Raw genomic sequence first — 26,551 nt, 5'->3', positions numbered from 1 at the left:
ATTGGTGGTCCCGTATCACATGTTATGCTAACGAAAATGTAAATAAATGGGCCCACCGGTTGGACTTCAAAGCTGGTAAACATTCAAAAAACAGCTGATTTGAAACGTCTCATAAAATGCCTTATGCACCGTAACGCTCGGTCATACTCCACCCCCCCCCCCCCTCCCCCTAGAGCGTTACGTAATTTGTGGATGGCGCCTTATACATTGTATTAGAACGAGATTTATAAACTTAAAGTTTGCAATTTATATATTGTGGATTTATTTGCCGGCTATACTTGTATTCTACCGGTCGCTTCAGTATGGCCTCAAAAGTAGCCGTTTTATAAAAAGAGTAACTCTAGATTGAGTTTAAATAAGGGCGAAAGTAACATGAGCGAGTTCTCTTCATCGACTCTCTCTTCTTCAAATTAAAGTGACAAGATGCAAGTTCCATTAAACTTTTTTACGCGTAAACGAAAGATTGCGATGCAATCTAGCGTCTAAGTGTAAAAAAGTTTGATTGAATTTGCATCTTGTCACTTTAATTTGCAGAGAGTCGATGAAGAGAACTCTCTCATGTTACTTCCGCCCTTATTTAAACTCAATCTAGAACTTAAAAATGATTTTAAACATTTTTATTGTATGCGCTTTTTCTCGTTGCCACTAGCTACCCAGCAACATTCATTTTCTGCCCTGATAAAAATATACAATAAAATCGCCATAAACTTTCATTGAATAATGATAAAGTTGATTGTTCAACAACAAATCATATTGTGTACGTATTTTCCTGCTGAAAATTATTAATTGGAACTACAATATGTGCACAATAAAATGAATGGCACTAGAGATTTCAATAATAAAAACACCATAAATTGAATGGTAGTTGACTTGAATTTGCTCCAGAAAATTTGGATTTTTTATGGTAAAGATACATAACAACCCCAATTTTCTATTGTAAAAGTGACATTTACAATACATGCTATGGTGGAAAACCATAGGGTCTGTTGTTCCTCTATCGTTTTAAACAATTGAAATCATGGTAACTACCATTCATTTCAGCGTGTTGTAACAATACATTCTGTTGTATCTCTATGATCTTTTTTATCAGGGTGACGATCAAGTTAATTTTTATATGAAAACGGTTACTTTGTAACGGCTACTTAAGTAACCGGTAGAATATTCTCAATTTAGTTCAAAATCGGAGTTTTCGACTAGCGAAGACTTAGTTGGATTTTTCTTCAAATCCGTGCGTCGGACCAAACATCGGAAGTGGTGCGCTGTATAGTAAACCTGGTCCGCTATACAGCGCATCACTTCCGATGTTAGGTCCGACGCACGGATTTAGAGAAAAATCCAACTTCGCTAGTCGAAAATTCCGGGTTTCAACTGCACGGAGAATACAAGTAGCCGGTAAATCCACAATATTTCAATAATCTGGGTATCCTTGAATTGTTGCCGTTGTGAAATTTGTGAATGCGCCCTTACATATTACTAAAAATCGCTAGCATCGCATAGCCCCTCGTTCTCGTGGTTGTCACTTTATTCCGTCACCGATGACAGACAAAAGATAAAATATAAAAAAAAATAGGATTCAGTGTTTCTCACTGTGTACGTGGAATTAAAATATTTGTTTTTTCATGAATATCACTTTTTATAATGATTTTCAGCATTTAAATGCAAAAAAATATATTTTACCATACAAAAAAACATTAGCTAATCCTAAATTTGACCCCTACAGGTCCCCTTCGGTCGGAGAAAATTGAGTCGACCTCGCAGAAAACAACCCCGCAGAACACTCGCTTCCAATACGGATGAAAAGTTGATCGCAGCAATAACAGCAGCAGCAGTAGCAAGTGGTTAAAATTTCCATCAGACAAAGGTCGTCAAAATTAACATTTTTTTCGAAAGTATCAGCCAGCTGGCTGGGTGTTGTGCAGTGAAGATGCGTGCCCTTGGAATATCGGTCATCAGCCTTGCGCTGACGGGTCTGGTCATCGGGAATGCCTACTACCAGAAGAAGCAATTTTACCCTTCCGTGGTCTACATCACCAAGTCCAATCCAAGTATGGCGGTAAGTAAATATATCTATAGATTAATATGTATGTATGATAAATTTTAAAACTTATCTGGATGATCTGATACAGTTGATTTTATTCGCTGCAAGATTTCGCGACGAAGTTTAAGGATACGTTACCATCCGTCCTGATTTTGGACTCATTTTGGAAAAAAAATCTTAATAAATCCGACGGGTTTTACTATTTTTTGAACAAAATATATGAAATGTCTTGATCAGACAACTGATTCGAAGCAGTTTAACAATGGTGTGCCTGAACGTTCACCAAACGTATCCTTTGGAGTTTACTCTTCCACTAACAACACCCCGTGACACCTAGGCCTGAGAGATCGTAGAGCTTTTCACATCTTTCATAGGTGTCCAAAACTAACCATCCTTTCTCATGCCTCAGTTGTCGCAAGGACGTGGCCAGGACAGTTCTCGGCCATTGGAGGATTGTGTCAGTCTTGTTTAAGAGTCAGAGATTAATCCCAAATCTTTGTGCTTTGGTTCGGACGGGAAGGAGACAACCCTCTTAACAGCGGTCTAGGACTTCAGGACTGTACCACCTACCAATTTGTGCGACTCGCCTCATGATAATGCTAAAATATATGAAATCAGTTCATATCGAAACGTCAAACCGACTACAGCATCTTTGCTATACGACGGTTACTTTTGATATTTTTTTGCGAAAAGTAAATCGGTAAATCCGCAAACCTGGGTAAGCACACGTCGGGAAGTGCTCCAGATGCCGCGAGTTCGAAAAGTGGTTCGAATGGACCGTTCTCCATAGTAATCCGGAGGAATTACGATAAAAACAAAATTCGCATAACCTCATCGCATAATGAGATAAATGCTATGGTTGATAAACAACTATTAACTCCAAATCATCACCAGGAACGTCAGCGAAGCACTTCGCTAAATGATAACGGTGAGCATTCTCATGCTTCGGGTGCCGATCAACACGGTGGCCAAATGATTCCGCCCCAATCGCAATCCGAAGGCGATGTAAACAACCGCTACGAAGTGCATCCGAGTGTATCAACTGAAAACATCTTCGACGCTCTTATGAACGACGACGCAAACCACCACCAGCAAAGTGAACAAGCTCGGCCAGGCACTAATGCTAAGATTCGGTGCTCACCGATATTTGTGTACAACTGGTCTGTAACGCAAATCAACAATCTGATGTCCTCTCCAGCGGTCAGTGTGAAGTCGTTTACACAGAAGGTAATCAAGTCCGGAATCCGCCTGCAAGTGAAGAAAAAAGTGGATTTCGACAAAGCGATTGGTGCTCTCAAATTAAGGAACGCAAAATTCTACACTCACGGAACGAGTGACGAGATGCCTATCAAAATTGTTCTAACCGGCCTTCCTGTCTTTGACTTAGGAGAGTTGAAAAGTGAGCTGCATGATAATGGTATTTCACCTTCTGAAGTGAAACTAGTACGCTCGACTTCGGATGGGGATCTCGCCTGTTATCTTCTTCTCTTCCCCAAAGGAGCAATCAAGCTACGTGATCTCCAAAAGACACACGCTCTTTTCAACGTGACCGTAACCTGGCGCTACTACTCCAAAAAGCAAGTTGACGCAGTTCAGTGTTTCCGTTGTCAACAATTCGGCCATGGCATGCGGCACTGCAATATGGAACCGAAATGTGTAAAATGCGGGGAACTTCACCTTTCCAATGAATGCCCCCTACCTTCACTAATCGGAGATGACCGCCAAGCCTCACATTTGGAAATTCGTTGCGCTAATTGCAGTCAAAACCATACTGCAAATTTTAAGGGTTGCCCTTCTAGGAAGAACTTCATTCAGATGAGTGAAGAGAAAAAAATGCGACGTCGTACTGCAACATCTACCGGTGTTTCGAAACCATTCGGAACCACATACACTAGCCGCAATAGGAGGTTCGCGGATGTAGTCAAGGAGAACTCTGCTACTGATGCTGCTGTAGGTGGTGCTGCTGCTGCTGTTGGGGCTGTTAAACGTGTTGCTGCTGTTGTTGATCTCGCGGGGTCCGCTTCCGGTAACCAGAGCTGTGCAAATAACAGTTCGGATCTTTTCTCCCTTTCGGAGTTTTTGAGTTTAGCCAACGATCTTTTCACACGTCTGGCTACGTGTAAGACGAAGGCATCGCAATTTCTCGCTCTGTCTGAGCTGATGTTCAAATACGTTTTCAATGGATAGTTTGAACAGCTTGCGCATCATGAACTGGAACAGTCGTTCCATCCGCAATAAAGAAGGTGAATTTTTCGACTTCATCGACATTCACAAAATCGATGTTGCTGTAGTCACAGAAACATGGTTACAGCCAAATAATTCCATATTCCACCCAAACTACTCTTGTGTTCGGTTGGATCGCTCTACTCAAGTTGCAAACCGAGGAGGCGGAGTTGCCATTTTCGTTCGGGAAGGAATTTCATTCAAACAAGCAGATGGCTTAAACACTACTACTATTGAGGCAATTCAAGTTACTCTCAACTTAGTGCGCACTCCTGTGCACATCATTGCAGCTTACTTCCCTGGGTCATCGAATCGTACGATCCTCAACAACTTTAAAAGAGACCTCAGGAAGATCACCAATTTTACGGAACCTTTTTTCGTTCGTTGATTTCAACTCTAAACATAGTCAGTGGCTTTGTTCGAGGAAAAATAAAGCAGGAGAAGTTCTTTTTCAAGAAAGTGAAAGCTCAAATTTCTTCGTACACCACCCCGACAGTTACACTCGCATATCCCCGGGCGGAAAACACTGCTCAGTATTAGACTTGGTGCTATCGAACAACCGCGTTAACATGACTGTACCCAAAACATGTCAAGAACTTTGTTCAGACCATTACCCTGTTGTGTTTACTGTCAACCCTGATAGCCCAATTGAAATCCATGTGCGTAGCTATAAAAACTACAATCGCGCTGACTGGAGCCGCTTTGCCAATTCCGTTAAAAGAAGGCTTGATCTAACAACAGAATTACTGAATAACCTGGACTCCACCGAAAAAATTGACGACAGCATCCATGCATTCGTTATAGCTTTAAATGCAGCCGAAGCAGAATCGGTTCCTGTTGTTAATATCACTAAGAAGAAACACGACCTCCCTCTCCAAACCAAGCTGTTGATTCGTTTAAGGAACGTTCGAAGAAGACAATTCTACAGGACGAGAGATCCTCTCATGAAGACGGTAGTTGATACACTTACCCTGAGGATTCGTGAGCAATGCGCAGCCCATAGGTACAAGAATTTCGAACATACGATTCGAGATTTGACCCAAGGAAGCAAAAATTTTTGGAAAATTAGCAGACACCTTCGATCTACAATTAAGTATCAACCCCCTCTGCGAGATGGAGATCGTCTCATGGTCTCTAATAAGGAAAAGGCCAACACACTGGCGACCAACTTTGCTCGTGCTCATAACAACATTCTTCGGAGTGACCAAAGAACAGTCGAGGAAGTGAATCACACGATGGAGGTACTTGCTGATTCCAACGAGATGAACCTTGACCCTTCCACCCTAGCAAAACCTACAGAGATCAAGGAAATCATCAAGCGCCTTAAAAGCAAGAAATCACCGGGTCAGGATGGAATCCGTAATGCGTTGCTTAAACACCTACCCCGAAAGGGTCTGGTCTACCTAACTAAAATTTTCAATGGATGCATTAGACTGATGTATTTTCCCTCTATGTGGAAACATGCAATAGTAGTGGCCATTCCTAAGCCCAAAAAAGATGTTACGCTGCCTACCAACTACCGCCCCATCAGCCTGCTTAGCAGCCTTAGCAAAGTGCTTGAACGGATCATCCTCAATCGGTTGAATCGGCATTTGGATACCAATGCAGTGATTCCGAATGAACAATTTGGATTTAAAGCTGGCCACTCTACTAATCATCAACTAACTCGAATAAGGAAAATAGTGAAGGAAGGATTTGTTACCAAAAAATCGACTGGAATGATTATGCTAGATGTGGAAAAAGCTTATGATTCTGTTTGGCAGGAAGCAATAATCTACAAACTACATAGAAGCAACTGTCCGCTGTACATAGTGAAGTTGATACAATCATTCCTTCTCGAGCGAACATTTCAAGTGTCAGTCAACGAGTGTAGGTCAGAAAAGTTCGACGTTCCATGCGGCGTCCCCCAGGGATCAGTTTTAAGCCCTACGCTCTACAACGTTTTCACCAGTGACGTCCTTATGGTTGACGGAGTTACTTACGCATTTTTCGCGGATGATACGGCGTTCCTGGTTTCTGACGTCGATCCGAGAATCATCAGCTGCAAACTTCAACATGCGCAGAACAAACTAGAGGAATTCCAGCAGAAGTGGCGTATTAAGACGAATGCTGCAAAGACCCAGGCAATCTTCTTCACGCGAAAGAGAGCTCCAAGACACCTACCAGCAACTGAACTCAGCGTAAATGGAATCAGGATTCCATGGAAAAATGAAGCTTGCTACTTGGGGTTAACCATGGATGAAAAACTACTGTTCGACAAGCACATCAATAGTAGCATCAACAAAGTCAACGGTTTGACACGGTCAATGTATTCGTTGATCAGTCGCAGATCATCCCTCCAATTGGCGAACAAACTACTTCTTTACAAGTGTGTGTTCAGGCCAGTCCTCACCTACGGCTGCCCAGTGTGGCAAAGTTGTGCTCTGTCCCATCTAAGACGCCTCCAGGTTAAGCAGAACAAGCTATTAAAGATGATCTTCGATTTGCATCCCTGGTTTCCAACAGATAAACTTCACCAAATTGCTGAAACAGAAACTATCATCGAATTTGTTCAAAAGGCAACAAACAGGTTCAAAACATCTTGTGAGATGTCCACAAATCCACTAATCGTGAACATTTTTCCATAAAAGCTGTGATATTTTAGTATAGATTAGGTTAAGCTTAGTTAAGTTATTCGAAGGTTTTTGCTGAATAATTTTTCCCTTCCATTGTTCAAATTTACTGTTCAACCATAATTTCTCCATAGGGACTTACTGATTCATTCGCAGCTGAAAGTGTTACAAATCTCTGCCAAGCCTAACAAAATTGTAAAAGCCATGATTTCTGATAAATAAATAGTGCAAAAAAAAAATATATGAAATGTCCTGATTTCCTACGCTGTGCAGGTATAGGTATATACGGTTCTGTACTTCTTTCCAGAAAGCCAGTCCAGAATAAATACATTTGTTTTTTTTTCTTTTCTGTCTTATTATAATTATTATCGGCGGTTCTTTTTTGATAATACATCTGATGTATTACAGCTGCTATCTGGACTTGATTATCCGGGTAATATCACCGCATATATTTTTTCTTTTCTTTTTAGCTGTTTGTGTTATGGCAACTTTATATTAGTTCTTTCGAAGGACTCCTCCAGGAGGGGCCCATATAGCCGAGGCGGTAAACGCACGGGTATTCAGCATGACCATGCTGAGGGTGACGGGTTCGATTCCCGGTCGGTCCAGGATCTTTTCGTAAAGGAAATTTCCTTGACTTCCTTGGGCATAGAGTATCTTCGTGCCTGCCACACGATATACACATGCAAAATGGTCATTGGCAGAGGAAGCTCTCATGAGCATGAGCATGAGCATAGATGACCGCACAATTCGTAGTTGCTACTCCGTGATTGACCAGAGCAATCGAAATTGCACAAGGAACCAATGAATAGGGCTTGGGACTAGCTTACTATTCTCAATGTACACAGGTCGAGAGCTCTCAACTTTAATAAGGTCAATAACGGCGCCGGCCACGTCCTTACGGTCATCGAGGATGGAAGGGAATGTTAGTAAGACAAACGTTGTTATAAAGACCGCGACTCGCTGCATCTCCACGTTTGTCTCAGGAAGGAATTTTTTGTTAGTAGGGTAAGGTACATTGTCAGTCCGGGAGTCACCTATGGTTGGTGATATGATTTGACAATGGATCAATATACACAAACCGCCGTTAACAACCGACTACTTTTCGACGCAAGAACTAGCCAAAAAGAAAATTCTATCGCGCGTCTCCACTCCACTAGGGAGCAGAAACCTTTAGTCTATTCCACACAGAAATACACTGAACGCGACTCACTTGTCGGCGCCCGGATTTTTTCTCGACCGGCGAACCCGAACTAACATTTTTCACTCTTTTGTGTAAATGCAAAAAATGAAAGAAAATATTATCAACTAAAAGTGTATTGGAAACTAGCGCCGAAGGGAAGCCAAAAATTCAGAACCGACTCAACCACGGCGCGCGCACACTCGTCCCGTCGTCGGTGCCCCGCAGAGAAGAAAAAAAAAATCGCAAAAATCTAGCAAAGCGAGAGCGCGAAGCTTTGCTGCTGCCGAACTACCGCACTCTCTAAAATAAAAGCTCTCATTTTTGAGTAACGCCCATGCCGCACAAGGGCTGTGTTGGAAACACACATTTTTTTAAATTGCTCGTACGCTCACATTTTTGCAAAATATCAATATTTTTCGGTATTTGAAGGTGGTTTATAAACCCATTGAGGTTGCCATGTCGAAATTATTGCAAAATACATCCTCATGTAAGCGTACGAGCAATTTAAAAAAAAAATGTGTGTTTCCAACACAGTCATGTGCGGCATGGATGTTTACTAAAAATGTGCAGGCCGAACACATTTTTGAGCGTAGCCGTTTTTGCGTGCACACTACTGACTGCTTGGCACCCCTTCGTCGGTGCCCCGCAGAGAAGAAAAAAAAATCGCAAAAATCTAGCAAAGCGAGCGCGCGAAGCTTTGCTGCTGCCGAACTACCGCACACTACTGACTGCTTGGCGTCCCGTCGTCGGTGCCCCGCAGAGAAGAAAAAAAAAATCGCAAAAATCTAGCAAAGCGAGCGCGCGAAGCTTTGCTGCTGCCGAACTACCGCATACTACTGACTTTTGGCAGAGGAAGCTCTCAGTTTAAAAAGAACTGTGGAAGTGCTCATAGAACACTAAGCTGAGAAGCAGGCTTTGTCCCAGTGAGGACGTTACGCCAAGAAGTGGAGGAGGACTCCTCCAGGAATTCGTTCTGCTGATTCCTCCGTCACGTCCTACTATGGTTTACCTACTTCTGAAATGCCATGCAGGGATTCCTTCTGAATTCTCTGTTGAGAAATCTTCCATAATTTTCATCTGACGATTCTTGCAAGAAATCCTGTGGATTCCATCTTGAAATTATGCTGGAGATTCCTCAAGAAAATGCTTCAGAAAACTCCATATAACCGTTGTGGCAAGCACACGGGTATTCAGCAATACCACGCTGAGGGTGACGGATTCGATTGCTGGTCGATCCAGGAACTTTTCGTAATGTAAATTTTCTTGCCTTCTTTGGGCATAGAGTATCTTCCTGTCTGCCACACGATATACACATGCAAAATGATCATTCTCAGCGGAAGCTCTCAGTTAATAACTCTGGAAGTGCTCATAAAACGCTACCATGAGATGCAGACTTTATGATAGTGGCTGGGAACGGTACGTCAAGATGTAAAGAGATGATTTTTTGTGTTCCTTTTGCGAAATCCAAGAAATTCTTTCTGGTGATTCCTCCGTGGGGGATTCTGTCTGGCCAGTCTACGCTCCATACAAATTTAAAAAAAAATTGTATGGATCAAAGGCTACGAGGAGGGAGGGGGGGGGCCTGAGATGGCCAAATTTTGGTCTACGTGGTTTATGAACAGCCCCTAAGCTTGGATTTGGATTACTGTTTATTGTCATGCGTTGTAGTAAACTAATAATTAGAATAATAGTAGCGTAGTTAACTAATAATTAGAATGATAATTGAATAAATAGGGTCTGGGATCATTTGGGCAGAGCCCTGGGTAAATAGTGGAAGAGTAATGGGTTGCTCCTCGCAGAATTGTAGGATCTTGTACGACGAAAGTCAGTCTAATCCAAGAACAGCCATTTTAGTAAGAAGGAGAACAAAATTTGTCCCAATTACTGAGTTTATTACAAGAGACATTGTTGCGATTAAAATGGAGGTCCCAACAATCCACGGAAAAACTGAGGTATGCATTGCTTCTGCATATTTTCCCGGAGACGTTGATGATGTGCCTCCATCTTTGGTCGTAAGTTTCATTAATTATTGCAAAAAAAATAAACGCCCAATTTGTAATAGGGTGCGATCGTGCGATGCAAATGTCCACCATACCATATGGAGTAGTACAGATATTAATAAAAAAGGTGAGAATCTCCTGAATTACATTTCGTCTAATAACATAGGCATATGCAATAAAGGGAATTCTCCAACTTTTGTTAATGCTATTCGACAGGAAGTTTTAGATCTTACGCTTTGTAGCTATCTGTTCTCAGATAAGATCACGAACATGTTTCAGATGAGGAATCATTGTCAGCCAGTGAATCAAAATTCAACCATCGCGCGACAATAACGATAATGTCGCAACCTGAATTTTTTGCGACATTCTACCCAATGCGACATACGTATGTCCCAACTTGAACAGAATAGGACAAAGATCGTGTAGCTTGAGTTTAGAGATTTTTAAGGCTTGCATTGTGATTTTCGAGCGGTAACTTCGATTCGGTAAACACTGCAACTCTGTTGAAGATGTATCATCAAAAAGTTTCGATTTTGGGTTGGAAATAATTGATTATTCACGAGTTGAAAAGTACGCAACAAATTCAGGCTTCGTTTTGTCTGCAACAAAAAATTTCGAGATCATGTCATTATCTGTTATCAGTTGGGATAAAGAGTAATCGCCGCGTCTTCTTTGTTGCTTGTTTTGTGCCTCTTTTGTCTGACAATTCTCTTCCAGATCACAAACATATCAGGTTTGATTATAAAGCCGGATCAAATTTAATTGGAAGCTTTTTCGATTTCAATTCTCAATATTTTTATGATTATTGAGAGTAGGAAGTTGAAACTCTGGCAGATTTGAGAACTCGTGGATATATCTTTATTAACGGGGTTGACCGAATTTCCAAGTGAGGAGAGTCGGGGGGAGGGGCTGCTGATTTTTTTTATTACGTGGAATGCCGGCAGGGTACCCGAGTACCCACGAAACTGAAATGATCATATTTCCGTCAATTTTTCACCGATTTCATTTTTTTTTTGGCTCATTCAACTCAGAAACTCATTATCTATCTAGAAATAATGTGGTTGCGCCGATCTGACGACTGTAGTTTTCGGAAAATCCAGATTTTCGGGAGCATGTCCTTATAGGGCTTCCTTAGTGGAGGTAGTACCAATAGTGGTGGTAGTGCCAATTTTGCACTATTTCTACCAAAAAGCTTGCAAATGTCATTTTTAATCGATGCATCATACCTAATTAGTAACATTTATTCAGTTTTGTGTTCAGGATTTGCCGATAAACCTATTTTAAACAATTATTTTCCTTAATTTTTTTGCTCCTTTGCACCTATAGTGGTGGTAGTGTTCCTATAGTGGTGGGTCCCATAAGAATTCAATGGGATGCGCCACTATAGGAACCAATGTTAAATTTTACCTCCATAATAGGAACCGTGTACCTTTAGTTGGTGCAAGTGATTTATTGATAAAAACTGAAATAACCAATGGTTTTTACATTTTTCCTAGCAAATTAAGGTGAAAAACTACCGATTAAAGTTTACAGACTTTTTATTTAGTGGTACTATCAATTTTATTCAATTATTTTACTACATGGAGCTACTAATAGCACCACTATTAGTACATTTACCCTACCATATTAAATCCTACATTGTTGAGCCTAGGATACCGTATAGTGGTCATTGCCAGCCATGGCCCTACGGGAAGGCTGATCCGAAATCGCAACTATAAAGTCAACACGTTTTATGATCGCAGGCTGGCCAGATACTATATGCTGAAGCAATTTTAGGATGATTAATATCGATATTGCCACTAACCTACCGACAATTCCAAGCATTGTTTTGTATAAAAAAATAAGCCCGGAAATCTGGATTTTCCGGCACCCACGGTGATCGGACCGGTCTAACCAAATACTATATCGATAGATAATGAGTTTGTGAGTTGAATGAGCCAAAAACAAATCGGTGGAAAATTGACGGAGATATGATCATTTCAGTTTCGTGGGTACCCGGGTACCCTGCCGGCATTCTACGGGTGTTTTTTTGCTGGCCACACTACGGAGTTAAAGAGAGCCTGTCATCTGCACTTAGGACTTATAGAACTGTTTGGGCTAAAATGGAATAATCTAAAAAATCTCACCTGAGCTGTGGATTTTTCCCAATTTAACCAATAATTTACCCATCTGTACATATGTACGTTGAGTTATTTGAAATTCATAAAAAATCTTAAAATTCTGAATTGTTTACAAGTGCATTGCAAACCTAAAAGTGCCTAGGATATCCGACGACAAGCTTACAGTTATATCTATATCTTATAATAAACCATACACTTTTCTTTTTTTCAGGTCATCTACATACAATCGCTAGTGTTTGTACTCATGCTGGGAAAGCTAATGAAGAAGGTTTTCTTAGGCACCCTTCGGGCGGCCGAATTCGAACATCTAATGGAAAGATTCTGGTATGCGCTCACTGAAACCTGTCTAGCTTTTACCGTTTTCCGAGATGACTTCAATCCGAAATTTGTTGCCTTGTTCACTGTGTTGCTTTTCCTCAAGTCGTTCCACTGGTTAGCCGAAGATCGTGTCGATTATGTGAGTTCTCTGGTGTTGTTGAGCTATAGATGTATGTGACCAACTAAAATATGTTTTTCGTACAGATGGAGCGTAGCCCGGTAATTGGATGGATATTCCATCTGCGAGTGGCTGGACTATTGGCGTGTTTGGGTGTCCTGGATTACCAGCTCATCTCGTATGCATATCAGTCGACGATTGCCAAAGGAGCCACCGTGCAATTGGTGTTTGGTTTCGAGTATGCCATCTTGATGACTATGGTGCTGAATACGGCCATCAAGTATATGTTTCATGCCGCAGAGTTGCGGTCCGACACCCCTTGGGAGAACAAGGCAGTATTCTTACTATACACGGAGCTTATTATCGGATTTATCCGTGTCGTACTCTATGTTATTTTCGTCATTCTTATGGTGAAGATATACACACTTCCGCTATTCGCATTCCGCCCAATGTATTACACGATGAGGTTAGTGATATTATAACAAATGCCACCATATACAATGTCGCATACAGTGCTCATCATGCATATGATGTGTTTCTTTCTTCGCAGAAACTTCAAAAAAGCTCTGAATGACGTTATCTTGTCGCGTCGAGCTATTCGCAACATGAACACCTTATATCCGGACGCAACACCAGAGGAACTTCAGCTGTCGGATAACATTTGCATCATTTGCCGCGAAGACATGGTCAGCAACTCGAAGAAGCTACCCTGCGGACACATCTTCCACACCACTTGCTTGCGATCATGGTTCCAGCGGCAGCAAACCTGTCCCACATGCCGGCTGAACATTCTGCGAACCCCTATTACGACGACCGCTGCACCCAATCCGGTGCAGCCAGCCAACAACGAAGCGGCCAATTTGGCCAACGCAAACGAAGGAAACCGATCCAGCTCTGTTGCGGGTGGAACGGCACATGCGCAACCGAATGGTAAGTCAATCTGTATCAAAGTAATAAAAGAACGATAGTAGGGTATGAGTACCCTCCTTATGCTTCAAACACAGCTGCGCCTTTAAAACCTATTGCGTCAATATTGTCGTCTGTGAAAGAGACAATTCTCATAAGAATGGTATAAAACTGTACCACCAACGAATTTGTGCGACTCGCCTAATACCGTTGCTGGTCTTCTTTAAGCTTAGTTTCCTGCTCCCAAGTAGAGCGCTCAAGTAAAATTCCTCCTTTTTCCGTAAGTAATTTTGACATTTGTTCAACTGACAGCATTTTAACGAAACGATGCTGTAAGAAGAATGTGAAAGAAAAGGACACCAGGTTGTTCACGATTTGGACTTGAAGAAATTTCGTTCGTTTCCTCAGGAAATGTTATTGAAATTGAAATCTCGCGTTTAGTATCATACAGGCGTATCTACAATGATCCATTTCTCTTCATCGATTTACTCTTCGGATTATTCCGGGAAATACGTCCAATAGTCGGATGATCTATCGGTGTATTTCGGTGAAGGACGGCTAGGACTAGCATCTAGAACAACAAAAACAACTAAAAATGATTTGCCGCCCAAGTTATTAAATCGATGAAGAGAAATGGATCATTGTAGATACGCCCGTATGATACTGAGCGCGAGAAATGTACTTTTTCGCGCGCGGGTGGGGAAAATGATTTAATTTATATTTAACTTTTGAGTGGGCTTCTGGGAAAAATCCAGACTACGGATTCGCACTACGCTTGTATGAATTCTGCTGGGTCTCTGGCGGTTACTTCATGAAGTTCTTGAAGAAATACTGGGACAAAGCTTCACTGGGAATTGAAAGAAGATCCACGAAGGATTCTTTGTGATGCATCTTCTGGCATTCCGTACGAAGGTTTTTCTTTGAGATAAAGTTCTACAAAAAATCCCTCCATGAGGGATTTCTGTAGTATTTTTTTTCGGGGTTCACTCAGATATTTATTCAGAGATTCCCGCAGAAATTCCAACCGGGATCATTCCAAGAGTTCCTTCTAGGACTTCTACAGGAATGCATTCTAAGATTTCTCCAATGATTCCGCCAAAGATTCGTCCAGGAATTCCTCCGGAGAGTTTCAGTAGTTGATTTCAATAAGAGCAAACATACGATAGTTATAGCTTTGATCCAATGATATTCCTAAGCAAAACTTATGATTTTGTTAAGTATCTGGATATAAAAATTTTGCCCTCTTAATCATAAGTGAAATTTATGGCTTTCAACAATAATCGTAGTGTCACCAAATCTTAAGGGGATCTTATGCTCTTCCTAAGTTTTTTGCCTCAGTGATGAAACAAACTTATTCATCAAACTGAAGTTGTTTTTAAATTAACCGCAGGAAATCCCCGCTCATTGCGTTTTGTCGCAGTAGCAGAGTTGCGTATTTTTTTTGAGTACATACCACAGTGCTTCCGCATTCCGTTGCGCACTTCAAACAGATGTTTTATCTTGAGTTCTTCCCTTGCCAAATCTTTAACCCTGTGTACTTTAGGCCTAAGGCCCCTGTGTACTAATAGCTTAATGAACACTGATGTCTTTGGTGCGAAAGAAGAAACAAAAAGAAAGAGAAAATGTCACTTTTACTCACGGAATAATACATCGACATATTATTCCGTACGGAAAATTAACAACATGACTGACAGCATCGCATGACAGTGCCATCTGTTGGCAAATCTTTTTGGCTGCGAATTACTTATCAACTGCGAACGCTAAAGTAATTTTGTTTGCAAATGTTTTACTTGACCATTACTTGTCCTATCCTTTTACACAGTACTTACCAGGTGGAAACTAGCCATTAAGACCAAGCCCCAGCTTGGCGCTTGTAGAAACGGTAACCCGCAAACCCCGCCTGTTGGTCTCATGATCATTCGTTCCGAATGGCAATATCTCGCTATACATTGTGACGTATAAAATAGTAGGGTACAAGCACCTGTTTTGTATTAAAAGTTGCAGAAGCATTGCCGCAGATTTGGCCATATTCTCGACTTTAGTTTCTATTCTGACCAATCACGTGTATTTCTTATAGGAGTGGCCAAATTAGAAGCACCCTGGTCAAAATAGATATGTGGGAGCTTCTTCTTAAAGGAAAATTATTTTTTTCTTGTTTTTTTTTATCAAAATGTATGGTTACCCATCTGTTACCCATCATTATAATCTTATAGGATCTACTGGTAAAACATAAATTCATGCCGATTAAGATCGCAACAGGCTGCATACTGCACAATGGCCAAAACTGATGCTTCGACCCTACTTCGTATTTCAAATTAACTTAGTTATGGCCGAAAAACGACCCGTGCAAAAAATAACACAGCGAAACAAAAATTATCTATTTGTCTGTCTCAAGAACAAACTTATGTGTCTCGGACAGATTTTGGGCCGCTAAATCCGAATCCGGCTCAGATCTGGAGCAAATCTCACGTCACGTCACAATTTTGAGCTATAGGTACCTACCTCAATTCTTTGGGCAAAATATGCGGTTTTGGGCTTTTTTGATTGCAAGCCATAGGAAATATTTTTTAAGCAATCAAAGGGTAAATTGGTCAATTAACATCTAAGTTAATGACTCATGCAACATATTTACAACATAATTTACAACATATTTATGTATCTACAACATAAAATGCTTAAATCTATCAAATTTGATATGGTAACACGTGCCGAAATATTTCGTGTTACCATATCAAATTTGATAGATTTAAGCATTTTATGTTGTAGATACATAAATATGTTGTAAATTATGTTGTAAATATGTTGCATGAGTCATTAACTTAGATGTTAATTTATTTTAAATAAAATAAAATAAAATAAATTAACATCTAAGTTAATGACTCATGCAACATATTTACAACATAATTTACAACATATTTATGTATCTACAACATAAAATGCTTAAATCTATCAAATTTGATATGGTAACACGAAATATTTCGGCACGTGTCGTTAATTTAGATGTTAATTGACCAATTTACTCTGAAAGGGTAATATAGGCTATATGCAAGGGGTTGGTCATTCAGCACACTTCATTTGTGCCGTGATTTTTTAGCGTGTGCCAATATGTGCCTAAACTGTGCCGGTTGTTTTTCAGTGTGTGCCGAACGTGCCGGAGGTGTGTCGAATGTGCCCAGTGGAATATTTTCTTAGAATGTTTTTGCGCTAATTATAATCCTGTCTATTTTTGGCGATTGTTATTGGTCTAGTCGGTGTTTACCGACAAAATTCCACCCAGAACACTTGTCTAGAATCTGTATGAAGGGATTGTTTGCAATCGTAAGTATAATGACAGTTTGATTCCATACCGCAAAGTTGGATTTCTATGTTGTGCCCATGTGTGCCGGATTGTGCCGGCATGTGTGCCGAGATGTGCCGGCATGTGTGCCGGGCACAATGTGCCGAGTGACCAACCCCTTGGCTATATGATTTCCTTGCATATTGGCTTGCAATCAAAAAAGCCCAAAACCGCACATTTTGCCCTATAAATTATGATATGTATAGCTAAAATTTTTGACGCAAATCTGAGCCCGGATTCGGATTCAGCGGCCCAAAATCTGTCAGAGACACATAAGTTTGCTTTTGAGACAAAAAAAAATTGCACTGTGTAATCGGCTGTAATGTCCAATTCCTCCCAATACCGCCCATGCTCATTATAGACACTATAGATTCCATACACTCGCGGAGACATGGTTGAGCAATACGACTTTGGTGTGTTTTGCCGTGAATTTAGAGTGTACCGAGCGAATATGATGTCACGCAATCCATTGTCCCTATTGAAATCATGACGTCATACTCGTTTGGCTACACGAACTGACAGTTCGTTTGGCTACAGTTGTCTTCGCCTCCGCGAGTCTATAGAATCTATAGTGTCTATAATGCTCATGCATATGTCCCATGCTTGCTGATGTGAAACTAGAATACTACTAGAGTAATGGTTGAAATTTTGACCTCATTCACAAGGTAAACGAAACTAACTGATTTCTGTAGCAACAGTTTTTACTGCTTTGAACTCTCTTTAGTGTATATATTCTGAACACCCGGTGTTAATACATGTTTGAAACTAATTTGTAAGAAACTACTACTTGAATATACTGGGTCACATTGATTGATATAGACTAAGAACTAAGCGGATTAAATGCCCCATAATAATAAAAGTTTTAATCCACATTTGCAAGTTTTCTCGCCACGACATTTTGTATTCGTAAAATGTTGCGGTTTTCGCTCGGATGACTTAAAAATAATGGAACTTTCTGTAAGAACAAGGGGTCCAACATACAGGGGGTGGTCAAAATGTTTGGAATAAGCAACTTTTTTTTTTCTCTCACAAAGATGTTCAACATGCTGTAATTTTTCATGGAGTGCATCAAAAAATCTCAAATTGTAACTGTTTGTCAATCTATTATATGTGCATCATTGGCAGAGTTTAAAATTTTCATTTTCAATGAGTGAAATTCAACATGAATTTTGAACATTCGCAACTGAGGGTTAAAAATAAAATTTATTTTGGTGAATAATTTTTTTCACCTATTCATTCTTCTTTTTTCTGTCACTGGCAATTTTCACTGAGAAATATAACTGGGCCGTAACTTTCGATTATACTTCCAATCACCTCAAAACTTGTGTATACATAGTAGTTAATTAGAATATTAATTATCTTCTCTATTTGTCCATTCAGTCGGATTGTGCGTCTGTTCACAGAAATTGGACATTTTACGACGCGCGAAAAAATATTCGTGACAGAGAATTGAATGGATAAAGAAAGGCATTCAGCTGACAATGAATGTAGCCAAACACGAATGAAAAAATGAGAATGTCAATCTTCACTTTCAATCTTCGAATTTTTTACTCTCTGATCGATCATTGGTGCAAATTTGAGCACAATTTGTTAAACTTTCGGGAAGTCAGAACTTACTTACTTACTATCAGTCCTGGGCACCCACGGTGGTGCAGAGGGCCGAATTGAAAGATTTCCATCCTGGGCGATTGCCAGCCATCGCCTTGACCTGTGGCCAGGTCAAATTTCTGTGGACTTGCTTGATTTCGTTATTGAGGCTGCGCCGCTATGAGCTTCTGGGTCTGCCTCTGCAGCGATATCCTGCTGGGTTCCAGTCTAACGCTTGTTTGCAGATTTCGTTTCCGCCCCTGCGTAGCGTGTGGCCGACCCACCTCCACTTTCGCTCCCGAATTTCTCTCGCTATCGGCTTTTGATGACATCGACGATGGAGCTCCACCGCAGGCAGCTATTGATAAAGACCTGCAACCGTTGAGTGTTCTCCACTGATACACGTAACACAAAACTGAACAACTTTGTAATAATTGTAATGATTGTAATATTTTTTACAGTTTTTTTTATTTTTTTTTATCTGTATTAACGAGATTTTTAGCCCTAGGCTAGTTCATCTCGGGACCCACGCTTTACTTCCCTTCCGAAGGAAGAACTCACATTTTTGCGAGTTTGTCGGGAGTGGAATTCGATCCCAGGTCCTCGGCGTGATAGTCAAGTGTTCTAACCATCACACCAGGTCCGCTCCACATTTTTTTTTTTACAGTTATATATTCATGTGCTAAGAAATCTGTGAAAGTTTCGAGATGATCGAAATATTTTTCAAATTTTGGTGATTTTTCAAAGTTCTATATGGAAACAAGTTTTCAAACTTCAAATGCCGTTTTCTCAATTCCTACTTTTTGCAAATGGGACTGTTATGCGAGTGGGGCAGTAGTACTACAGGCCTTAAACTCGCAAAAGCAGCCCTCGTATCCGGTTAAGGATAACTTTGTAGAGGACTATGAGAACGATACACAGTAACATGATGCCCCGCCAATTATCGCATACAATCAGGTCACCCTTATTGAGTACCTTTAGAGCCGATGCACACGGGCGGCGCGTCCACGCAGCGTGCACGCAAGTGCGTCCTGAGTTACACACAATCAAATGGGAGGATGCACACGAGAACGCAACGCTACCGCACCGCAAACGCGCCGCACCGTGTGCGTCACGCAATGTCAACGCATGCCCCACAGGACCGCTGCGGCGACGCGCGTTGATTCACGCTGCGTGCACGCGCCGCCCGTGTGCATCGGCTCTTAGTAAGACGCCTTGCATCCAGTCGACCGGAAATGTCGCGGTTTCCCATATGGAACCGTTCTGGTAAAACACTAATTTTTAGACTACTAATTTTAGAACACGCAGAAAAATGGCGCTTGTTTAAAACAATAAAACGCATGGTTGATTTTCAAACTGAGAATTTACTTATTCCAAAGTTATATTTAATTGTTTTCATTCAGAGTTTATTGATAAAAACAACCGATTTCCATCATTTCATATAATGTCAAAAATTTCATTTGTTTCAACAAAATAAAAACCATAAACATGGTCCGAAAGCACTCACACATCTATAAAATGCTTACCCCAACATCGCCACAGCGAAGAAGGTGCAGCAAATCCATCACGCCAACTTCCAAGTGCAGCTTTGGCCGTGATGGATAACGCGCAGGTACTCACGACAGCATCCACAAAAAGTTGATCGGTTTCGCCTTTTTTGTCTTTTTCTAGTCGTTCTCCTCGCCATCCGCTTACCGACGATCTAAAAATAGATTTCCGAGCTGCCGCAGTTGCTGCCGTCACCAAAACAATCACATTCCGGGTTTGTTAGTGGCAAAAGTGCAGTCGTTTGAATTAATCAATTATTTTATGTTTAACCCTCTAATACCCAAATTTTTTATTTTGATCTAAATATCATTTTTCGTCATCTAAAATCGATTTAAACATGTTTTGGAAGATGATTCTTTTCAATTCTCGATTTCGTGAATTTCAGTTTTTGATTTTTCTAATTTTTATTTTTGAACATCCCCACACTTTTATATTTTTCCTGGAAGCCTATTTGGGGTACGGAATTTTTGGGATGAAAACATTATGAGATTTTATGATTATTGTGGAAATATTTTCATTTTAAATTTTTTTCATATAAAATTTTATTTTCCGTGTAATTTTAGGGAAAATAATTTTAGAGTGTATTCGATCCCCTTAAACTATTAAACAAGGATAGAATGGTTTGGGAAAAATTTAAAATATGTTAATTGTAGCGATTCAATACAAAATAAACAATGACTTCTAAAAGGTGACCAAATCATCAATTTTTAAATGATTTTTAAAAAATGTAAATACGCTTTAAAATACACCAAGAACCATTTTGAGATATACAAAACGGTCCTAAATATCAGTCAAAAATATAAAAATTTTGATTTCCCACGAAACAAAAATTACAAAAATGCTCAAACTATACCCCGTCTAAAGGCGGGGTTGGGTATTAGAGGGTTAAAAAACCATATCTCTGTTTGTTTTAACAAACTGTCAAAAATTTCGACAAATGAAAATATTTGTATTATCAAACAAATGGAACAGTTCAGTTTAAACTAGAAATCAGTTTGTCGCTATAGTAAACCCCCTGGCCAAGTTCGCAGGGGTTGACGGTATTAAAGTGAAGGAGTTTCATTTTGATTATTGTAATGTAGTGTTCTTTAGTGAAACATATCACCTTTTTAACACTTTAATGCGCCTCCAACGGTTAATCACGAACCGGCTGCTGCAGATGGAGTATGGCTGATCATATGCATCAGACATGCTCGATAAACAGGAGGAACCGCCGGGGCTCAGTAGAGTCTATTCCCAAGCAATAGTTCCAAGTCGGTTGGATTTGAGAAGGTTTTGATGATCGTTACAAATCCTAATAAAAGTATTATAGGATTTGTGACAGGTTTTGGAACCTTTTACAGCCATCTGACTTCAAAATGTTGTTTGGGCTCTATTTCCCACGTTTCTCGGTTGATTTTGATTAGTAATTTATTAATGTCATAGTCGCTTTTTCGAGTTTTTACAATGTTAGTTGGTCATATTTTCTTTAAATAAAGCAATAAAAATCGACCGAAGAATCAATAGTGGGAAGGAGATTTGCAGCACTTAATTGTGCTGATAGATTCAAAGCTAACGTGCGAACACTTAAACGCATTGTTGACGTCAATGCGTTCGACGTGACATTTTGGGCAAAAACTGACTGCTTTATATTAACTGAACAACGTTATTTGTGTATGACTAGGTTGACATTTCTAGGCTACGCTTGAGAAAATGACATGGATCATCTAGGTAGGACCGATAGGACAATTAAACGAATTTGAATATTTTTAATAGTATTTGTAGCGGGATGAAAGTTGACATGAAATCTTTATTATTTTAAAATTTTATTGCAATCAACTGACCAACTTGGCGTATTTTTGATTATCTCTTAGATATTCAGAAGTTCAGTTACATGTTTCTATGGATTTTGGACCGATGACAATTTAAGGACACAAGAGATGAACACAAGTAGAAAACGATTAGCGAAATCAAGAAAACAATTTGACACAGGATCGACTATATTTTAACATACAAGGTTCGATTGATTCGATGAAAAAAAACAACATACGACAACTGACTTAACGAGGAGAAAAACATATTTAACCATGCCACAAATTCAAAACAAGGAGGCAAACACAAACCGTGTGACCATAACACTACATAGGCAAATCCTGACTGACTGACCAATTGAAAACTTTCCAATCTTCTACCGTATCTTTCTGAGTCAGTTGCAACAGTGTCTTAATGGATATCATTTTCCGCGTACGGCTGGCAAACTGCTTCTGAAAGATTACGTACTCTTTTCTATCTTCGGGTCTAGTGTAGAGGTTTCAACTCTATTCAGAGTGCAGCTAGAAACCTAGCAAAAAAAAAATCAGTTTGTCGCTATAGTAAACTGAAAAATCGGGTGATTTGAACTAGAATTTAATTGTGTTTACAATTTATTTTTCTGCGTGAAGTATCATATCTTGGAAACCAACCGAACCGAATTGAATGAAATTTTGAACGTTTATCAACAGTATATTTTTTTATCTGTATTAACGAGATTTTTAGCCCTAGGCTAGTTCATTTCGGGACCCACGCTTTACTTTACTTCCGAAGGAAGAACTCACATTTTGCGAGTTTGTTGGGAGTGGGATTCGATCCCAGGTCCTCGGCGTGATAGTCAAGTGACCATCACACCAGGTCCGCTCCACAACAGTATATTGATAATTATTGCGCATTGCGCGGTTATAAGTGCGACGATGAAGTGCGGAATCTCAAATAAAAGTGCGATTTTGCGTCAGATCGTTTCGGTCTCTTCACCGCACTTATTCATTAGCTCGTGATGAATAAGTGCGGTGAAGACACCGGAACGATTTGATGCAATATCGCACTTTTATTTGAGATTCCGCACTTTGTCGCAGTCCAGTTAGCAATGCAATAAACTATATTACGACGTTATAAAATGTAATATTTCCGCACGACAAATAAAGTTATACCGGTTTCATAGTTTCACCCATATAGAGAAAAATAAGTGAAATTCACAATATCAAACAAAAATAACTAAATGTTTTTTTCCTTATAATCCAAATTGGCTCTAATATATCTGATTAGTGATATCTTGAGAACATAAGTAGAAAATCTTTGGATATCAAAACTAAAATTTAATGCCATTGATGTAAAAAAAATACATTTATCAAGCCATGATAACTTTTTTTCAACATTCAAAAAGTACCTATGTTTTAATAACTTGTGAAGCATTAATGTATTGTTGATAAACTGATTTCCGAGATATGACAGTTCAAAAATAAGTTGTCTAAAAATAGTGTTTTACTAGAACGATTCTAGCTTCGCGGAAGATTTACCAATCGTGCTCAAATTTGTACCAAGAATGCATATTAGTATGGTACACGCTTGTATGGAAAAAATAAATCCTCGCTCCAGTCGACTTTTTAGATTCCATTTAGGTCCCATATGAACTGTACAAAATTTCAGCGCAATCGGTGAAACTATAATTTAGCGCAAGCGGTTCAAAGTTTTTATAGGATTTACTATGGGAAAAGTTACACTTTCAGATAAAAAATCCCAGAGGTCGTCCCTTGTCTCCTTAATTCAAATCGATCAATGTTTCTTGTAGAAAAATCAATTATGAAACTTTCCTTCGAAGACAGCAAAACAATTGGATGCTTGTGAAAAAAGTTATTGATTTATTACCGATTAGTGATCCAACGAACGGCTTTTTATTTTGTTTTATCAGCAGCACTGCTGCTGCCGTTGTTGCATGGGGTGGCGGGAGGCATCACCACTAGTATGGGACAAACATCAAATTCTCGCTCCAGTCGACTTTTTTGATTCCATTTAGGTCCCATATGATCTGTGCAAAATTTCAGCGCAATCGGTGAAACTATAATTTAGCGCAAGCGGCTCAAAGTTTTCATATGATTTACTATGGGAAAAGTGACACGTTCAATCAAAAAATCCCAGAGGTCGCCCTTTGTCTCCTTAATCCAAATCGATCAACGTTTCTTGTAGAAAAATCATTTGTGAAACTTTCCTTCGAAGACCGCAAAACGATTGGATGCTTGTGGAAAAAGTTATTGATTTATTACCGATTAGTGATCCAACGAACGGCTTTTTATTTTGTTTTATCAGCAGCACTGCTGCTGCCGTTGTTGCATGGGGTGGCGGGAGGCATCACCACTAGTATGGGACAAACATCAAATTCTCGCTCCAGTCGACTTTTTTGATTCCATTTAGGTCCCATATGATCTGTGCAAAATTTCAGCGCAATCGGTGAAACTATAATTTAGCGCAAGCGGCTCAAAGTTTTCATATGATTTACTATGGGAAAAGTGACACGTTCAATCAAAAAATCCCAGAGGTCGCCCTTTGTCTCCTTAATCCAAATCGATCAACGTTTCTTGTAGAAAAATCATTTGTGAAACTTTCCTTCGAAGACCGCAAAACGATTGGATGCTTGTGGAAAAAGTTATTGATTTATTACCGATTAGTGATCCAACGAACGGCTTTTTGTTTTGCTTTATTAGCAGCACTGTAGCTGCTGCCTTGGCTGCTGCTAAATGGGATCTAAAAAGTCGACTGGAGCGAAGATTTGATATTTGTCCCATACTAATGCATATATAATAGGTGGACAAACAGTCAAAATTTGAGAATTTTCGATGCTATGAAAAGTTACAGCATGTTGAACATTTTTATGGGCATCCATTTAGTACGTCACGCTAAAAATGGGAATTTTCAAATCACCCCCCCCCCCCCCTCTCCCCTTCGTACGGGGTTTTCCTATATTTAATACACTGCTTGTCACACTTTCCAGCGTGACGTACTTTATGGATGCCCCCTTAGTGAGAGAAAAAAAAAGTTGCCTATCCCAATCATTTTGGCCACCCCCTGTTTATGGGGGTCTAAATTATATTGGTGACCCTATGCATTTCTTTATATCTGACGCCATGTGAACATTTTCTGTATACGCTCTAGCTTCCAATTTGAATGCAACAAACACAACAGCGGTTCCGTTGATGCCCGGATCGCCACTGGTACTTCCTCCAATGCCGTTCATGGGTATTCCACCATATGCGATGCCCCTCCCACCGGTGCCGCCCGCTCTGGAAACGCTCACCGATGAGGAACTGCGTGCCATGGAAGGAAATGAACGACATCACGTCGAAGAACGAATTAAGGTATCTGCCCCATTTTTCGATTGATTATTCTCGTTTCTCCAAACAATATTTTATTCTTTTACAGCATCTTCAAAACATTCGCACTCTGCTGGATGCCTCAGTGGCACTTATGAACCAGTATTCCGCATTGGTGGCCCGTTTACCTCCAGTTACTGCTCCTGTGGACGCCACCGCGAGCACCAGCCAAAGCTCGGCATCCGCCGTTACAGCAGCAGATTTCGCTACCCTTTTAAATCCACCAGCGACCCTCTCCACCCCAAACCTGCCAGAAGACAATGCGCCACAACCAAAAATCGTTTCGACAGTGGCGGCCCAGTTGGAAGATCTCGGTAGCGATGATGACTCCATCACGAAACTCAACAAAGAGCCTCTGCCGAGCACCGGTGATGCTTTCTTAATAACTCCGGATCAGCAGCAGCAAGCAGTGCCAAGCACTTCGGCGGCGCCAAACAGTAGTAGTAAAAGCAGAAACAGTAACGACGCGAAGCATGCGGAAAGTTCAGAAATGAGCGAAATTCGTCGTAGACGACTGGAAAAGTTTGGTTCCCGGACGAACTCTGATTAGAGGACTTAGCAACAGCAATTAATGAGACTGGTTCGAGTTTGCTGATGGTCTAGAATGGGTGATCTAAATAGAAAGAAAACAGCTAAACTTTTGTATTTAGTCAGATATTTTCAATCTACGTTTGCATTATGTTCCTACACGAAAAAGGAAGCAAAAATCAAGGGCTTGTTTTATTTCCCTTCTGAAAAAGCTTAACATTTTTTAACCTGTTCCAAAAATTTTGCATTTTAGTTTTTTCTTATGTCGTGCAAACTTGCTATGAATAAGGGCGCTCGTTCAGCATCACTGCACTGTAGCATTTGTGAGCGTCGAGTTTGCAAACAGTTTAGCTAAGCCTAGTGCTAAGCTATGTATCATAAAAGAAAGAAAAAAAACAGTGAAATTGATCATATAGATTGTAATCATATTAGTAACTGAATATGACACAAAAAGATAACGTAGTGGAGTAAGCAGAAGCAAAAATATTGTTTATTTAAAGCGTTCTGGCTAGGGCTGGAAGAGTCGTTCACTATTTGTATATGTAAATATTCCTACATCTCAATAAATGTAAAAAAATATATGCATTGTAGTTTTCTGTAACAACTAAACATTTCCTGTAACATTTCAGATGATCATTCAATATCCAATAATATTCCACAGACAAACAGACGTAACACTTCGAACATTTTTCGATTCAAATCATAGTCACGAAAACATATTCGCCCAATGCTAAAATGACTAAGTTTGGCCGACCATCAACTAGGTGGCGGTAGTGAGCAAATGTCAAACTCGAACAAAAACGATGTGAGCGCCACAGGTGGGTAGTTGGCCAACTATCAAATTTTGAAAAAGATCGTTAAATCGAAGTACGGTGGG

The 26,551-nt window shown here is 40.1% G+C and overlaps 1 protein-coding gene and 1 long non-coding RNA gene across 3 annotated transcripts in view; one reads left to right on the top strand and one right to left on the bottom strand.

The window, feature by feature from the left end:
• LOC134285377 (uncharacterized) overlaps positions 1 to 24,916 on the bottom strand; it is a 68,276-nt gene extending 43,360 nt beyond the window's left edge. Inside the window, exon 1 of the long non-coding RNA XR_009996323.1 lies at positions 21,518 to 24,916. This is a non-coding gene — a long non-coding RNA (uncharacterized LOC134285377). The remainder of the gene's footprint in view (positions 1 to 21,517) is intronic.
• LOC109419673 (E3 ubiquitin-protein ligase HRD1) lies at positions 1,441 to 26,255 on the top strand. 2 transcript variants are annotated; one of them, XM_019693913.4, is made up of 7 exons: positions 1,441 to 1,590; positions 1,721 to 2,053; positions 12,388 to 12,633; positions 12,699 to 13,078; positions 13,163 to 13,542; positions 24,929 to 25,131; positions 25,196 to 26,255. In XM_019693913.4, the coding sequence occupies exons 2-7, from the start codon at positions 1,925 to 1,927 to the stop codon at positions 25,694 to 25,696; spliced, it is 1,839 nt and encodes a 612-aa protein (XP_019549458.3). In that variant the 5' UTR covers positions 1,441 to 1,590; positions 1,721 to 1,924; the 3' UTR covers positions 25,697 to 26,255. The 2 variants fall into 2 exon arrangements, with proteins under 2 accessions (XP_019549458.3, XP_062701976.1); XM_062845992.1 differs by lacking the exon at positions 1,441 to 1,590 and having other exon boundaries at positions 1,591 to 2,053.
• The last annotated feature ends 296 nt before the right edge of the window (positions 26,256 to 26,551 follow it).

Source organism: Aedes albopictus, chromosome 1, assembly GCF_035046485.1.
Source record: "Aedes albopictus strain Foshan chromosome 1, AalbF5, whole genome shotgun sequence".
Lineage (NCBI taxonomy): Eukaryota > Metazoa > Arthropoda > Insecta > Diptera > Culicidae > Aedes > Aedes albopictus.
The sequence above is the reverse complement of the archived record's forward strand: the minus strand, read 5'-3'. Positions and strand labels throughout refer to the sequence as shown.

Coding starts and splice junctions, on each gene's coding strand:
- LOC109419673 (XM_019693913.4), top strand. CDS start 1,925: ATGCGTGCCCTTGGAATATCGGTCATCAGCCTTGCGCTGACGGGTCTG. Junction 13,079..13,162: donor CCAATGTATTACACGATGAG/GTTAGTGATATT, acceptor CTTTCTTCGCAG/AAACTTCAAAAAAGCTCTGA. Junction 13,543..24,928: donor GGCACATGCGCAACCGAATG/GTAAGTCAATCT, acceptor TATACGCTCTAG/CTTCCAATTTGAATGCAACA.